The sequence below is a fragment of the Pangasianodon hypophthalmus genome, chromosome 12, assembly GCF_027358585.1.
Source record: "Pangasianodon hypophthalmus isolate fPanHyp1 chromosome 12, fPanHyp1.pri, whole genome shotgun sequence".
NCBI lineage: Eukaryota > Metazoa > Chordata > Actinopteri > Siluriformes > Pangasiidae > Pangasianodon > Pangasianodon hypophthalmus.
In genome coordinates, this window is record NC_069721.1 from 2,960,524 (window position 1) to 2,978,772 (window position 18,249).

General features: G+C 40.8%; 1 protein-coding gene across 1 annotated transcript in view; it reads right to left on the reverse strand.

The window, feature by feature from the left end:
• LOC113547465 (SH3 and cysteine-rich domain-containing protein 2) overlaps positions 1–18,249 on the reverse strand; it is a 42,973-nt gene that overhangs the window by 13,295 nt on the left and 11,429 nt on the right. The window contains exons 3-9 of the mRNA XM_026947817.3: positions 16,620–16,714; positions 6,718–6,802; positions 6,490–6,602; positions 6,251–6,320; positions 6,043–6,095; positions 3,022–3,110; positions 1,189–1,240 (exon numbers count right to left, since the gene is read on the reverse strand). Coding sequence (XP_026803618.3) covers positions 1,189–1,240; positions 3,022–3,110; positions 6,043–6,095; positions 6,251–6,320; positions 6,490–6,602; positions 6,718–6,802; positions 16,620–16,714 — 557 coding nt within the window. The remainder of the gene's footprint in view (positions 1–1,188; positions 1,241–3,021; positions 3,111–6,042; positions 6,096–6,250; positions 6,321–6,489; positions 6,603–6,717; positions 6,803–16,619; positions 16,715–18,249) is intronic.

The following is an 18,249-nucleotide window of genomic DNA, read 5'->3' on the forward strand; positions in this document are numbered from 1 at the left end:
CTCTACAGAGAAAAAAATTAAAACATGAGAGAGACACAAGATGCGTTACTAGCAGAGAGACTTTGAATGCTAGTTCTGTAAGTTTTGGCTAGAGCACAAACACAACAGGCTTTATAAAGTTGTGATCAGCTCCTGTGAATTAAAGCAATCACTCATTTTGGAGTATTTGAGCTATGAAAATGACAAAAATTTATTTCTCTATCTTCTAGTTATTAACATGGAATGTTTTTTTTTTTTTTTTGAAAATTTACATCCACAGTGATTACACTGAGGTGAAGCAGATTATGGAGGCATGACAGAAAGAGCTGCTCTTAGACCAGTGATGTCATGAAGCTTATTTTGGTAACATGATCATGAAAACTGGAGGTGTGACTTGAATGGTGGTGGATTTGGAAGGGATTTGAAGGGATTCTACTTGAAAGTAGAAAGATGGTGCTTCAGGAATTGAGTTCAGGGAGTGAGACTTATTTTCATTTCTTAAGTCCTCTTAGTCCCTAGACAGTCTGTGAGACCTTTAAAAAAGCGGTGGAACAGAAATCGTCTATTCACTTAGAGATCCTGACTAAATCCTGGGAGACCAACATGCTCACATTATGCTGTGGAAAGTTGTGATACTGTAATAAAGAGGTTTTATTCAATAAAAAAGTAATACAGTCTATTAATAGTCAACAGCTTGTTTATTTTAAGAGGGATATTACTATTTCATCACACATTTAATTCACTATTTTGATATTTAAAATGAATAAATAGTGCTAAATCGATTCAAAGAAAACCTTCACACAATTTAAAGGATAAGCTGACCCAACACTCATCTGCCATGCTTACAGCTCACTTTAAGTTAATTCAGAAATTTATTCATAAAAAACTTACTCCTCCTGACAAGCAATGTCTTTGATTAAGATGCACGTCCTCCAAACTCCTCTACAGGAAAAAAACCTTTTATGGCCTTTAAAGGGATGATACTATTAATTAATAAATAGCGTCACGTTTATGTATTTAATAGTCTTAAATGGCCTGCCATAATTTTCAGAGTGTATTTATAGCCAAAACACAAATTTCAGGGTGACATGTTGTGGCTACATCAAGCTGTTAGATAGCGGTACCTTACAGAAAATGAATCAAATTAAATTAAAAAATGTGTTTTATTTAAATAAAATTGGTACATTAAAGAAAATGAGCTGCTCTCACCTTCCACCAGTCCTCGTTTGAGTCGTCGATTACCTGAACACGATCACCCGGCCTTAAGACAAACACAGAGAAAATGGAGGAGTTACACAGTAACAAAATTATTACACCAGACCTCTGCATTCTGTTACACATCACAGCAAAGTTTGAATGAAACAACAACAACAACAACAAAAGATAGAAATGTGATAAAATGCTCAAACTTCAGTTGAACTGTGGGTGTGACCTAATATTATATAATGAGCACACTTTGATATTGTCCCAAATCACACATCCTATTTACTATATGCAGTGCATTATGGGATTTCACAAGAAAACTGGCAAATCTGTGTATAGGAGTGTAATTTGGTGCAAACTGATATAATCCACAGGGACTGTTCATGTTCTTCTGCATATAGACCTCTATTTGTTTATAAGGTAAATTTCAACTAAAAACAATTTTTGCAATTATATATATATGTATATAGTTCCCCGTTGAGGCACGAAAGCAGCTCTGACCCATCGAGGCATGGACTCCACGAGACCTCTGAAGGTGTGCTGTGGTATCTAGCACCAAGATGTTAGGAGCAGATCCTTTAAGTCCTCTAAGTTGCGATGTGAGACCTCCATGGATCGGACTTGTTTATCCAGCACATCGATCGGACTGAGATCTGGGGAATTTGGAGGCCAACACCTTGAATTCTTTGTCATGCTCCTCAAACCATTCCTAAACAATTTTTGCAGTGTGGCAGGGAGCATTATCCTGCTGAAAGAGGCCCCTGCCATTAGGGAATACTCTTGCGATGAAGGGGTGTACTTGGTCTGCAGCAATGTTTACGTAGGTGGTACGTGTCAAAGTAACATCCACATGAATTCCAGGACCCAAGGTTTCCCAGCAGAACATTGCCAAGAGCATCACACTGCCTTCGCCAGCTTGCCTTCTTCCCATAATGCAACCTGGTGCCATGTCTTCCTGGTGCCATGTGATTCATCAGATCAGGCCACCTTCTTCCATTGCTCCATGGTCCAGTTCTGATGCTCAGGTGCCCATTGTAGGCACTTTCAGCAATGGACAGGGCTCAGCATGGGGCACTCTGACCAGTCTGCTGTTACGCAGCAAGCTGCGATGCACTGTGTGTTCTGACGTTCTATCTTAACCCTCATTAACCTTTTCAGCAATTTGTGCTACAGAAGCTCTTCTGTGGGCTAGCCTTTACTCCCCACGCACATCAATGAGCCTTGGGCCCCCACGATCCTGTCGCCGGTTCACTTGTTGTCCTTCCTTGGACCGCTTTTGGTAGGTACTAACCACTGCATACCGGGAACACCCCACAAGACCTGCCGTTTTGGAGATGCTCTGACCCAGTTGTCTAACCATCATAATTTGGCCCTTGTCAAAGTTGCTCAGATCCTTACGCTTGCCCATTTTTACTGCTTCCAACACATCGAATTCGAGAACTGACTGGTAACTTGCTGCCTAATATATCCCATTCCTTGATAGGTGCCACTCTAACAAGATAATCAATGTTATTGACTTCACATGTCAGTGGTTTTAATGTTATGGCTGACCAGCATATATATAATGAGGTATTTTAACCTAAAGGTTACAGCTGTTGTCAGAAACAGCCTGAGATGATGAGATGGTATTTTTTTCAGAGTAGAAATGCAAATGAAAAACCTCTATTGGGAGGTCACTTTTTATTTCCTCATCAAAATTTCATACCACAATGAGCCCTGATAATGACTGTGTGTGTGTGTGTAAAACAGAGGGGGGAAAAACTAAATCCACACATGGAGAACCACACACACACACACACACACACACACATGCACAAAGACACACACAGTATTACTTACTGAAGCTCAAGGTCGTTTTTCTCCTGAGGCAGGAACTTGTACAACACCACATAGGTGTGAATGGCGCGAAGCTCAATACGCCTGGGAGGCTGGAAACACACACACACACACACAGATCCGCTGTATTTGTCAGTAAAGCCAAGTGCACACTACAAGATTCTAGCACTGATTTCCTTGTCAACGAATAAATTTGGGGATCTGCGACAGTCCCTACAGCTCAGTGACAAATTGATGTGCTCCCCCATTCTGATCGCTTGTGTAGTGTGAGTGGGTCAACGACACAATTTTCACTGTCTGCGAGGTGTCTCAGATGATCTGATATTTTCAAGCATATTTGACATTCTCAGCAATGAATTGTGTAGCATGAGCACCTCTATGACAAGCAGCAAAAACAGCACCACTATGTGTAATAGCCAACGAGAGTCCGAAATCAAATTCATCTCCTCTCGTGTGCAGCAGATCCCTGAATCCAGTTTATCATCCAGCTGGTTGTGTTGGAGAGCAAGGACAAAATGCAAGCCCAATAATAATGCATCTATAAGAAATGATTTGCCATGTCATACCCAAATGGATGTTAGGAACAGCAAAAATAAAAACAGATATGACTGCTGATTCCTGGTGGTGAACAGTATAAAAATGGCTATGTTTCTTTTCCCTATACCTCTATGTTCTTTTTGTAGAACAGACAATCCTCACTGCCCGCATCTCCCTAACCAATCTTTCCTCTTCATTTTTCTCTTACTTCTCTTAGTACAGAAATAACCAGTCACAAAATTGCATGATAGACAGCCATCATGTGTAAATTTGTGAGAAATCAGGATCTCTCCAGGTGATTGTCGTGTACTGTGAGCATTTCAGTTCTTATGAGGTTTAGAAACTCTTGTAGTATCTACACGGCCTAACGTTTGGAGCTGTGAGGATGTGTTGGAAACTCATAGCATCTGTAATCAAGACAAAGTTGTTTTTACATTTGTTATAATATTATAATAAACCTCAACAACGTGTGAATTAAAAAAATAGACAATTATGTAACTGACCTGAGAAGTGTCAGTTGGATTTGGCCTAATATTCTATTATGTTTATCTGTTCTGGATGTTTTGAATATAATGCATGAAGTTTATTAATGTTCCAAAATGTTCCTGATTAGGGATGCATCATTACCATTTTTTCACCAGACCACTAGTACATGTTTTTTGGTACTCTTTGAAACTGATATCGATACTGACACCGAAATGAGCACTAATAAATTAGGGACATCATGACATCCCTACATTTAGATCCTGGGTTTTCACAGTGTTCATAAAAAGGACACGGGTGTGTCTTCATGCACTTAGGCTAAAAAAAAGCCAAGAAATAGCTCCACAGATGACTTGGTCACTACGAGCACCCATTAAAGCCAGTCTGATTATCATCAGTTTTTTGCAGAATAAAAACAGAAAAAGAATTTAGTTGTAATTTTGAAAATTGAATTTAGTTTGAATGAATTTTTAATATTTTGTGCTCAAGTTTACCATGGAGTGTCACAAATTTACAATTTGTCATATTACATTAATGGCCTTCAATGTTACACCAGAACATGCTTTTTACAAAAAAAAAAAAAAAAAAAAAAAAAAAAAAAAAATATATATATATATATATATATATATATATATATATATATATATATATATATATATATATATTTTGTATATATATATATATATATATATATATATATATATATATATATATATATATATATATACAGCCATTTTTTACATAGTACCTACATTTTCACAGGCTCAAAAGTAATTGGTCAATTGACTGATAAGCAGTTTAATGGCCAGATGTGGCCTGTTTCCTTGTTATTTCATGACAAATTAAGGAGATAAAAGGTCTGGAGTTGATTCCAAGTGAATTTGCATTTGGTAGCTGTACATCATTAGGCCATCATTAGGCTGAAAAAACAAAACAGACCCATCAGAGAGATAGCAGAAAATTTAGGAGTGGCCAAATAACCATTTTTTTACATTCTTGGAAAAAGGAATGCACAGTGAGCTCAGCAACACCAAAAGGTCTCGATGAACACGGAAGACAACTATAGAGATCGCAGAATTCCCCTTCACAACATCAAGTCAAGAACACTCTCAAAGAGGTAGGCATTGCAAAGTCTATAATCAAGAGACACCTTCATGAATGTAAATACAGACGGTTTACCTCAAGATGCAAACTACTGGTAACATTCAAGAACAGAAAGGCCAGATTAGACTTTGCTAAAGAACCTCTAAACAAAGCCTGACCAGTTCTGATGCAAGATTAACTTATACCAGAATGATGGGAAGAGAACAGTATGGAAAAGGAAAGTAAGGGCTCATGATCCAAAGCAAACCACATCATCTGTCAAACATTTGGAGGCAGTGTTATGGCATGAACATGTACGGCTGCCAATGGAACTGGGTCACTGGTATTTATTGATGATGTGACTGCTGATAGTAGTAGCAAGATGAATTCTGATGTGTATAGAGCTATACTTTCCGATCAGACTCAGTCAAATATTGTGAAACTGATAGGACAGCGCTGCTTTTCACTTACTGAAGACAAAACTGAAGGCAGAAAGCCCCACAAACAAGCAGCAACTGAAGGCAGCTGTAAAGGCCTGGCAAAACATCTCCAGGGAGACTTCAGGCAGTCATTGACTGCAAAGGATTTGCATCCAAGTATTAAAAATAATCCTAATATTTATGATTATGTTAGTTTGTGCAATTACTTTTGAGCCTGTGAAAATGGAGGTACTCTGTAAAAAATGGCCGTAATTCCTAAACGGTTAATACAGTATTTTTTTAATCCCCTTGAATTAAAGCTGAACGTCTACACTTTAATCACATCTTTGATTGCTTCATTTCAAATCCACTGTGGTGGAGTACAGAGGCAGAATTACAAAAACTGTGTTACTGTCCTCATACTTATGGACCTGACTCCATTAAAAATTTCCAGACATTTAAACAGCGTAAGTTTTCTACATACACGCAAAAAATCTCTCACCTGTAAACTGATCTTGTCCTCTGTCACACTCTTCTCACTCTCAGCCAAACACACTACAGAAAGACGGTGAGAACCAGAGGACGACAGAGAGAGGGAGATGGATACACAGACAGAGGGAGAGAGAGGAAATAGAAAGAGATAGATTTCCGTTAAAGGGGTTCACTGTGTTAAAGAAGTTCTGTGTGAGTGGATCACATTGTTGTCTTACCCTCAGATTCAGGAACGCTCTCTTCTACAGCAACAGCTTCACTGTCCAACTTCTCCTGTCCTTCTTCACTCTGGACCAGAGAGACAGACAGACAGACAGACAGACAGAGACACACATTTCATTACAACATGCTTCATTTACAAATATAAATACAAACAAAAAATAATGTCAATGTTCTGTGAAATTTAATTCACTCCCTTGTAAAGAAAACATGTCGCCAGTTTGAAGGATAGTCTCACCTGAAGACATGGCGACTCTGAGATGCTATTGAATGTCGATCGGCTCATTTGCGCGAGAGATGTTCCGTATCGCAAGGCTTCATATACGGGGTCCACTGTGCCTTTTCCCTGTTCTACACATACACACACACACACACACACACACACACACAATAATGTATTACCGTACACAAGAGATCAGCGCTCACATCAAGAAGACAGGGACATCAGCGGGTGGAGAGTTCTCACCTTGAGTGGGCGGGGCTTCCTTAATGACTGTAAACAGCTCGTTAGTGAGCAATGGAGAGCTGAAGTTCCGCTTGAACGTCCCTGACTGACAAAACAGGTAGAGGACAGAGAGGAGCAGGATGAGGAGTGACAGAATGACAAAGAGAGAGAAACTGGATATAAATAAATAATAAATACTGTATCTCTCAGTGTGTGTGTTTCTACTTGTATGCACATTTCTAGGCAGTTATAATGGTATATAATAATATGACATAAATTGGATACTTTCATGTTTTACAATAAACCACCACTCTGGCCAGTAATGAAATGTGTTTACTTGGAATTCCCAACTCATAGTTCAATATGGACACTTTTTCCCAGCCAGAATGTCGAGGTGAAGTCAACCTATTTTGCCATACGACGTGAACACAGAATTTGCACAGGTTGGATACATTCTGCCCCCCCGCCCCTTAGGCCCTGCCTCCAAAGGATTAAAAGTGAAAATGTTTCATGGGGGTCGAGAAGCCATGACACAGCCTGAACCTCGAAGAATGCCAGCACCAAACAGGGACACGACCAACAATGACCAAAAACAACACACCAATTTAAAAAAAAAAAAAACAATTAAATTAAATAAATAAACGTTTGGTGAGAAGCGACAGCAGTGTACACTCACCTAGAAGCACTCACACACTCACACACTGGATTATCAGCACATGCACATGCTTACTCAGCAGGTTTTATAAACAGTGTCAAATGATTTGGTGTAACTGAAAAAAAAAAACAGAGAGAGGCAAAAAGTCCAAACATCAGTGAGTAATAATGGAAGGCAGCTGCAGAGCTCAGTATCTCTTGTTTAAAATAACATCCATGAGGGACGGTGGAAAAAAACAGCATGAGGTCAGCAATGGTGTATAACTGCTGATATGGACAGAAAAAAGTGTATGATAAAGCAGAAGCTTGTGTATGTGTGTGTGTGTGTGTGTGAGAGAGAGAGAGAGAAAGAGAGAGAGAGAGGGAGATGTTTCTAGATGGTCTTACTCAGCTCTTCATTATAATCCTCACGCACTACAGTGTGAAAAATAACTCGCACTCAATTTGATATAAAACCATGCAGCCATAATAATTCTCAGTTTGTGAATCTTACGCCAAAATATAGCAAGCTGCTTATATACATAGCAGTTGAGTTCTGGATTCTGATTGGTCAGAAGGTGTTGATTCATTTTCTATAACAGCAGATCTGACAGGACTGTAGCTGCAAGTTTACATTACACGTTTACAAGTTTATATTAATGCGCTCATTCTAATACAATATTGTTTGTCTTTGTTACTGTATTTCTGACCAATGAATGAAAGAATTTTAGGAAGATTGTTTATAGCCCTATACAGCTGGCAGACAGTGTTTTTTTTTGTTTTGTTTTGTTTAAATATGTGCAGTGTAAAACCAAACCAAACCTAATAGAATGAAAGCCACGACCATCCTGAATCCCTAAATCCACCCCACAGAACCCATGCAACTCTGCCAAGCCAAGCTAACCCCTGTGGAATGCCAAGGGCATCTGAAGGAGAAACTGTGCTATTACTGTGGCAGCCCTCAGTATCAAGTAGCACACTGCTCCTCTAGGTCGTAGACCAAGGCACCACAGCTGAATCACGAGCAAGCACCCTCCACCTCTCGCTCCCACACAGTGAGTCACTCCAAATTCTTCTCTCACCAGAATTTTGTACTCCCCATTCAGATCACGCACTCAGAGAATGCCTGTTACAGCTTGGATTGACTTAGGCTCCACTGGAAAATTCATAGATGGCACCCCTGCCGAAAAGCTCCAGCTACTCCTTCAGCCAGTGCAAAACCCTCTCCATGCATTCCTTCCAAGCACTGGACCCCATTGGAGGGGGGTCTATCACCCACTGCACCAAACCCATAACCCTCCACGTCAGCACCATGCACCAGGAACGGATCTCACTCCTCGTCACAGTCAATACCAAGTTCTCTGTGGGTCTCAGGTTCCCCTGGATGCAGACCTATGAAGTGTCTCCGCATCACCTCCACAACCACTACAAGCCCTAAAACTCAGTCCCAAATGGAAATTCCTGTTGAATGCCACAAATTCAAGGAGGTTTTCAGCAAGAATAAAGTCAGTGGACTACCACCACACTGTCCCTACAACTGTCCCATCGAGCTCCTGGCCGGATCCACACCACCTCGTAAATGCATTTACCCCTTGTCAACCAAGGAGACTCAAGTCATAAATGAGTACATCAGGGATATATTCACCCTTCGACATCAACAGCATCCGCCGGCTTCTTTTTCTTGGAGAAGAAAAGGGTCAGTCTATGCCCATGTATTGACTATTGAAGCCTCAACCAAGTCACAGTAAAAAAATGGCCACTAGTGCCACCTCTGGCCACTACGAATACTGTGTCATGCTGTATAGGCTATCTTCAGCACCCGCAGTATTTCATTATCTGATCTGATATCCTACGGGACAGGCAGGGAAAATTCTTCATCACTTACATTGATGATATCCTTATTTACTCCCCAGACAAAGACACGTCGCTCATATCAAACAGGTGCTAGCCAAACTTCTCGCCAACCAACTTTACGTCAAAGAGTGAGTTCCATGTGTCGAAAGTTGCTTTCCTTGGTTCCCTCATTGGACTACAGGGGAGGCTCATGGATCAAGACAAGGTCTCAGGTGTCACAAACTGGCCTCCACCACAAACTATCAAAGATCTGCAATGCTTCCTTTGATTTGCAAACTTCTATAGGATGTCCATTAGAGGGTTCAGGATCATTGCCCCACCCCTTACAGCTCTGCTGAAGAAGGGACCCATAAGCTGCAGTGGAATTCTGCAGCGGACCAAGCTTTCAAATGCCTCAAGGAAGCGTTCACCTCAGCCCCATTCTGAAATATCCCAATCCCTCAAAGTCTTTCATAGTGGAGGTAGATGTCTTTGAGACGGGGTGGGGGTCATCTGCTCACAGCGGTTTGGGGAAAAGCCCAAGCTCCATCCAGTGGCCGCTTTCTCTCAGAAGCTGTCCCCAGCAGAATGCGATTATGACATCGACAACTGGGAGCTTCTTGCAGTCAAACTGGAGCTTGAGGAATGGTGACACTAGCAATTCACCCATTCACCACCTTCATGGACCATAAAAACCTTGAGTATATCAAGATAACCAAAAGATTAAACTCACATCAAGCGCGCTAGTCTCTGTTCTCCACCGAGTTTGATTTCACCATCTCATATCGGCCTGGATTGAAGAACATCAAAGCAGACTCTCTCTTGCGACTATACCCAGCCCCTACCAAAGATACCACTGATGAGTGCATTTTACCACAGTCATGTTTGTAGGAGCGATACCTTGGGACATCGATCAAGAAATCGAGAACACCCCAGCAGTGAGAACTCCCATGTCCTGCCCCGCATCACTTGGGCTCATGGCTCCCTGGCCACCAGACACATTGGCACTCACCAGACCCACCAACTCCTCCAAGGCAAGTATTGGTGGCCCCAAATGCTCCGAGATATTCACAGATTAATCTCCTCTTGCTCCACCTGTGCCCAAGCCAAAGTACTTCATTATTTACCCACTGGGAAACTCCTCCCGCTACCTATGCCTCAGAGACCATGGTCACATCTAGAAATTGACTTCGTCACTGATCTCCCTCCATCACAGAACAACACAGTCATCATGGTAATCATCGACCTCTCAAAGTCCCTTTGCCTGCTTCCCCTATCCGGCCTGCCATCAGCATTTGAAACAGTGGAACTAATATTTAACCAAGCGTTCAAATACTTTGGCATCTTTGAGGACATTGTGAGTGCCCAGGGAGCGCAGTTCACATTGCGTTTATGGGGAAGATTCTTGGAGAAACTTGGCATAACAGTGAGCCTGATGTCAGGTTATCACCCCTAGGCTAATGACCAAGTAGAAAGAGCCAAGCAAGAAACAGGGCAATTCCTATGCACATTTTGCACCAACAATCAGGAGGATAAGCACAATTCCTTTCATGGGCAGAGCATGTGCAGAACTCCCTCCGGTGTCCAGACACCAAGTTAAACCCCTTCCAGTGTGTTCTAGGATACCAGCCACCACTGTTCCCATGGAATGCCAACCTGACTGACTTACCAGCAGTGGATGAATGGTTCAGGTGGAGTGAGCAAGTATGCGAACAAGCCCACTGACAGCTCAAACACACAGCCCAAGTAACCAAAGAGTTCGCAGATCAGGAGACCCCCTATGAACCAGGTGACCGAGTTTGGTTATCCACCAAGGACATCTGCATCACAGAGGGTTGTAGAGCTAGCACGTCACTACGTTGGTCTGTTCAAGATTCTACAATGAATAAATGGACTCACAGGTCCACAGCCCAGGGGGGAGTCCTACAGATATTGCCGCCACAGACTACAACACCAAACAATCACAGAAACTGTCACATTCACGTTCACCAGCTTACTGACAACACACACCTGAACTTGATCACTAATCACAGCCACACAGTACTCTCACACCAACCAGTCATTGCGAAGTATATGCTCTGTGTTCTCGTACCAGTTGTTACCAAGCCTTGTATTTAGTCATAGTCTCTTCTGGTTTTGATCTCATTTCTGGTTTTCACATTTTTGCTCATTGTCTAGCCCTGTTTATGCTGATCATACATTGTCTGACCTTTGCTTTCTCTCTAACCTTGTTTTTGTCACATGTTTTGGACCTGTCTGCAAGCTTGATAAATAAAGCTTTTATTTATGTGCACCTGTGTCTGTATTTCTGCTTGACAATTTTGATGTTTTTATGGGAAATCCACATTTAAGAAGGATTCCATTTAAAAGATTACATTTAAAAAGGTTTGGCTGATTTAGTGCAACAAAAACTGACTGTGTGATGTCAATTTTATGCATGTCTCTTCCACAACTAATTGCCTCCCTGGGAATAAACACATTTATTTAATTTAATACAATTGGACATGTTAATTTATGAATGTGGGCCATCTGTGAATTACAAGCGATACTGGAGACACTCTGTGCTGATAATGAGACAAGGAGAGAAAGGACAGAGAGAAAGAGAAAGAGAGAGAGAGAAAGAACTGCTCAGAATGGAAAAGAGCATGATAAAAAGAGTCTCATTATCAGCCGTCCAACCTGAACTTGTCTGTCATTCTCCAACACAAACTCATGCTCATTTCAAATAATTTTATTCATTATTTCTGTTTCTGCCACTCTCTCACTCACTCACTTCTTCTTACACACACACACACACACACACACTCTCTCTCTCTCACTAACATTGTATTCACTAAATCATATATGTGCAAGGGATTATGGGATAGAAGAGCAATGAGTCCATTTCAATTTCTTGCAGTAATTCTTTGTTTTTTTTTTTGTTTTTTTTTTAGATTAGATGAAATTCAACTTTATTGTCATTGTGCAGAGTACAAGTACAGAGCCAACAAAATGCAGTTTAGCATCTAACCAGAAGTGCAAATAGCAGTATGTCTATAAATATATATATTTATGTATATACACGTGCAAGGTATGAAGTAGAGAAAGTAGAGACCAGCTGAGTGCAAATGACAATGTGTACAAATATACAAGGTGCATTGTACAGAGATATATCTGGTAGAGAAAGTTGAGACCAGCTCAGTGCAAATATAGAAGATGCATGTAGTAATTAGACATTAATGTGCAAGGAGGCAAGTTCTGACTGAAGTGTAAGGGCAAGTTACCATGGTAGTGCAAATGACAAGATATAGATGGTATTTAAGAGTGCAAACAGCATTAATATTGTACAGTACATTTTTTTTAAAACATGGGTTAGAATAGGGGTGTACTCAGTGCCTGAGTTCAGAATTCAGAAAGCTGACAGCTGATGGGAAGAAACTGTTCCTGAGTCTACTAGTGCGACAGCGAAGACTCCTGTAGCGTTTCCCAGATGGTAGAGGTGTCGTTATACTTCTCGCCCTCTCTAAGCAGAGTTTGTGATGATTGTCTTTGGTGGAAAGTTGGACACCAATGATGTATTGGGCAGTTTTCACCACCCCCTGGAGGGCCTTCTGAACTGAGACAGTGCAATTGCCATACCACACTGTGAAGCAGTTTGTTAAGATGGTCTTAATAGTGCAGTGGTAAGAGTTCAGTAGTATCTGGGGGATAAGTGAGCTTTCCTTAGTTTCTTAAGGAAGTAAAGGCACTGTTGGGCCTTTTTGATCAGTGTGGATGTGTTGAGTGCCCAGGAAAGATCCTCAGAGATATAGACACCCAGAAACTTGAAGCCGGTCACATGCTCCACTTCCAACCCATCAATGTGGATGGGTGTGTGTATGGCCCCTTCTTGTCCTCCAGTGGTCCACAATAAGCTCTTTGGTCTTCTGAGTGTTGAGTGCAAGATTGTTGTTGGCACACCATGCTACCAGTTGCTGAACCTCTTCCCTGTAGGCCGTCTCACTGTCGCCACTAATCAGGCCTACCATCTTGGTGTCATCTGCAAACCTGATTATGGAGTTAGTGCCATGCACAGGTATGCAATCGTGGGTGAAGAGAGAGTAGAAGATTGGGTTCAGCACACAGCCCTGTGGTATGCCAGTGTTCAGAATGAGGGTGGAGGAGTTGTGGTTGTCAAGCCTAACAGACTTAGTAAGAAAGTCCAAGGTCGAATTGCAGATGCTGATGCCAAAATCAATGAGCTTGAAGATCAGCTTGGATGGAATGACAGTATTGAAGGCAGAACTGAAATCAACAAACAACATCCTGACACAGGTGTTGCTATTGTCTAGGTGAGTAAGGGCAGAGTGGAGAGCTGAAGTGATGGCATCCTCAGTTGACCTGTTGGGTCTGTAGGCGAACTGATATGGGTCCAGTGTTGGGTCTGTCATGTTTTCAGGTGAGAGAGGACCAGTCTCTCAAAACACTTGGCAATGATAGGAGTGAGAGCGATGGGGCGGAAGTCGTTGAGGGTCAGTGCAGCAGCATGTTCAGGTACTGGTACAATGGTCTTGAAGCAGGTAGGGACAACTGCCTGGACCAAGGACAAGTTGAAAATGTCAGTGAAGACCTCAGCCAACTGCTCTGCACAGGTCCTGAGCACACGGCCTGGGATGCCATCAGGGCCAGCAGCTTAATGTGCATTTACCCTGATCAGGGTGGAGCACACATCACTGGTGGAGAATGTGAGTGGCAGGTCATCAGGTGGGAGCTCAGCTTTGTTTGGTGGTTCTGTGTTTCCACAATCAAAGCGAGCATAGAATGTGTTAAGATCAATTGGAAGGGTGACATTACTGGATCTGGAAGGGCGACATCACTTTTATCACATTTCTCCATGTTTGTGCCTCCACATGCCCTAAAATTTGTGATGCTGAGTGATCATTAATGACACTATAAACATGAATGTTGAGCGGGATTATTTAAAACACTGATAATGCAGTTAGAGCCAATTTGTAAGGCAGTCGCAGCAGATCGAACAATAAGGCGATGGAAGCAATGAGATAACACTAGGAATATATATAGCATTACATCCCTGGATGTATTTTGGCTTTCTGTTTATCTCTCTCTCTACTATGGTGTTTAAGATTTCCAAGAAGAGAACCAGATCCGATGCAGGAACTGGCAGATTGGGAATGAGGTCTTTGCAATAAACAAATGTAGAAGCATTGCTGGTGAGAACGAAAGCATGTTTGAGCGCACCAAATCAGTCACACTAACAGCTGACATTTCTTTACAGCTTTATGCTAGCTTCATACTTTATCAAATCTTTGAGCTAGGTTTTTCACTCGATTTTCAGCTCATAAATTCTGTAGCTTTATGCAAGCTATGTGAATTAGGTATAGAAGCACTATAGTCACATATACTTGACATATATAAACTTTAAAACTTTATCAGTTTCTTCTGTAAATATCACTATCACTGGTTGCACTCTGTAAATACTGGATAGTGGTGACCTTTACAGTTAGGGGTGCCATTTCCTTTGGGAATCATGCTGTTTTCTTATGTTTTTGGTTTAGATCAGGTGAAAGAGAAGATGTATTTTTGTTTTCTTACAAATCTCAGGCAGCAATGTTGTTTTGTTTATTATTTTGGGATTACTGACCCCAACGCTAATTCTCCACAGCTTCTTTATTATATTTTTCAATATGTGTACATCCAAAACACAATTTCAGTGTCTGGTCTCTTTGATTTATGTCATGTCCCTTGCTTCCCACTGGTACAAGAAGCCCTATGTTAACTTTTTTTTTTTTTTTAAAGAGATGAACAACAACAGCCACTTACAACTTAAAGAGGGGGAAATAAACAACGTTTTGAATGTAAACGTATTGAAAATTTTTTTACAATGCATCTCAGTGCTTTCTTGCAAGTTTCTGCAAGAAACTTACTGTAAGAATCGATTATTAAAAACACAATCCTCAACAGGCTTTTTAACTTTTTTCTTTTTTTTTAATTCAGTCCATTCAGGAACCCCTGTGGCTAGTTCCAGAAGTCGTGTTTACATTCAAAATGTGAGAGAGAGAGAGAGGGAGAGAGATGCCGCAAGTAGTAAGAAACATTTGCAGCAAGAAGTCAAACCAGCATTTTCTTTTTTAAAAGCTGACATTTGGGAACACTTTGGGTTTTCTGAGGCTGACAGTAAAGAAAAGCTTGACAAGACTTTTGCAGTTTGCCAAACCTGTTACGCCAAGATTAAATCCTTTAATGTAAACACAACAAAGAAATCACATCAGACATCTCCTCCTGGAGCTACAGCTTTATCACGAAAAGCTGAATTTAAATCAAATCGTATTGTCAGGAAAGCGAAACTTCCCACTAAACTGAACACACTGCTCCAGGTGCTGTTCACCCTTGGCTAATCTGTTTTGGTCTCTAGCCCCAAACCACTCAAATATCATGGTATATAATAAAAATCCCCCTGGTCACCAAAGTATTGGTGTATTCGCCCTCTGTTGCAAAAAGTCTAACCATGTCAGCCTGATTGGTCAGAAGGTGTTCTCTGACAATAGTAACTTCAGCACTGCTATGTTCTTTTATGAACAAGAGCAAAAAGAAAGTTTCCGTCAATGTTTTTGAATTGAAAGCCAGTATTTGAATGCAGATGTTATAGCATTTACAGTAATAGGTCTTATTTTGTTTGTTATCCTAGCTCTTTAGTTAGCAGTTTTTCTTCTGTGACTCCTAATAGGTCTGATAAGTCTTCAAGGACACACACTGGTTATTGCAGCATCCATCTAAAATGGTATTTCTAAAGACAAATAAAACACTAGTGTAGTCAAGTGTAGTCAGGAATAGGAGTGCGATCTGGAAGCAGAATGGTGTTATTAATTGTGCTATTTCTGGAGAGGGTGGAATATCAACGTAAGAGACACGGAAAATAGACTTTTTTATGCATGACTGAGTGTGTGTGTGTGTGTGTGTGTATGTGTATGTGTGTGTGTGTGTGTGGTTGTGTGTCAGGAGTAAACCACTTTGGAGGATGATTCACTGTCAGCGCACAGAATAGAAGATGCTGATAAGGTCAGAAAGAGAGAGAGAGAGAGAGAGAGAGAGAGAGAGAGTGTGTGCGTGTATGTGTGTGTGTTCATTTCTTCATGGGAATGAAAAATGCTCCCACAAAGAGTGTGTATTAAATGTTCAAGGCAGGAATTAGGAGTGTCATGCTTGTTTAAGGTTCCCATAAGCACCGGAAATATATTTAAATATATTTTTAACAATACATTGAGATAATATCTGTTAATATGTATGTTATAAATATATTTGTTATTTTTGCGCTAAAACATCACATACTGTATATCTTCTTGGTGGTTCTGGTCCATGAGGAACTAATGAGGCTACTTTTTTTTTTTTATCAAGTTTGGTAAATGTGATAAAAAAAAAAGAATATGTAAACTTGAGGACCAGCAAAAGTGTGTGTGTGTGAGTGAGAGACAGAGACTCACCTTTCCATTGCACACCTGCTGTGAAAGTTCAGATGAGCACCACAGATGTGCTGCTAGTTTACATGTCTTGCAGCGCAGACCCTGCTTTGAGTTCCCTAAAGAGAGAGACAGAGAGTGAGAGCAAGTGGGAGAGGGTGGGGGTGGGGTTTACTTTCAAATCTTTCAGGAATTTAATGCAAATTTTAAAAATATCAACCAGTGAAAAATAGGAATCATTTTGGAATATTCTGAAGATAAACAACAAGATGATATCACAGTAAAAGAACAAAGTGGCATGACAGTGAAGGGATTCAGGACCGGATTTATTTTAGAATCTGTGCACCTGGGCTGTGCAAATTACCTTTAATGTTTGAATACAATTCATGAAGTATAAAATAATTAATTTTATTTATTAGTCTAGAATTATTTATTATTACTCAAAAGTAAAAATTTTTATGTTTAAGAGCCCATGTTAAGATTTTAGTTGCCCAACATCTATGTTAACACATTTCCTAAACATTTTCCCTATGTGACCCTGGCTACGTGACTAAGCTTTGTCTTAGGAAAAATAAGCCATCATTGGGGTCCTTTGGCACCAGCAGAGATAATCTTTGAATTTCTCCTCTTCTACCTCAAAAGTGGAAAGTGATAGTGAAACAAGTGAAATTCATAATAAAATGCATGTAAAATTTCATAATAAAATGTTTTACTTAGGCTTGTGCAATATAGATTTTTCCCTGCTTGTAAATTTTTTTAATTAAAAAACTCACAATAAACAAAGTAATTGTAAGAACCAGTATTCTTGGTTACAATGTTGCAGTCTTCTTTTGTGATGCTTTTCCAGGTTTGCACAGCAGCTTCTTTCAGTGTTTTTTGTTTTGGTGTTTCTCCCTTCAGTCACCTCTTCAGAAGGTGAAATGATGCTCAATTGGCTTAAGGTCTGGTGATTAACTTGGCCAGTCTAAAACTTCCTTTAAGTCCTGTAAATTGCAAGGTGGGACCTCCATGGATTGGATCCCACAGATGCTCGATCAGATTGAGATCTGGGAAATTTGGAGGCCAAGTCAACACCTTGAACTCTTTGTCATGTTCCTCAAATCATTCCTGAACAATTTGTGCAGTGTGGCAGGGCACATTATCCTGCTGAAAGAGGCCACTGCCATGAGAGAATACCACTGCCATGAAGGGGTGTACTTGTACTCTGCAATAATGTTTAGGTAGGTGGTACGTGTCAAGTAACATCCATATGAATGCTAGGACCCAAGGTTTCCCAGCAGAACATTGCTCAGAGCATCACACTGCCTTCGCCAGCTTGCCTTCTTCCCATAGTGCATCCAAGTGAGCAAACCTGGCTGTCCACGTGATGTAAAAGAAAACATGATTCATCAGATCAGGCCACCTTCTTCCATTGCTCCATGGTCCAGTACTAATGCTTACATGCCCATTGTAGGCACTTTCAGCAGTGGACAGGGGTCAGCATGAGCACTCTGCCTGGTCTGCAGCTATGCAGCCCCATATGCAGCAAATGTTCTGACACCTTTCTGTCATTGCCAGTATTAACTTTTCAGCTTTTTGTAGCAATTTTGCTACAGTAGCTCTTCTGTTGGATCAAACAATGTTATTCTCTTCACCTCTGAGTGATTTTAATGTT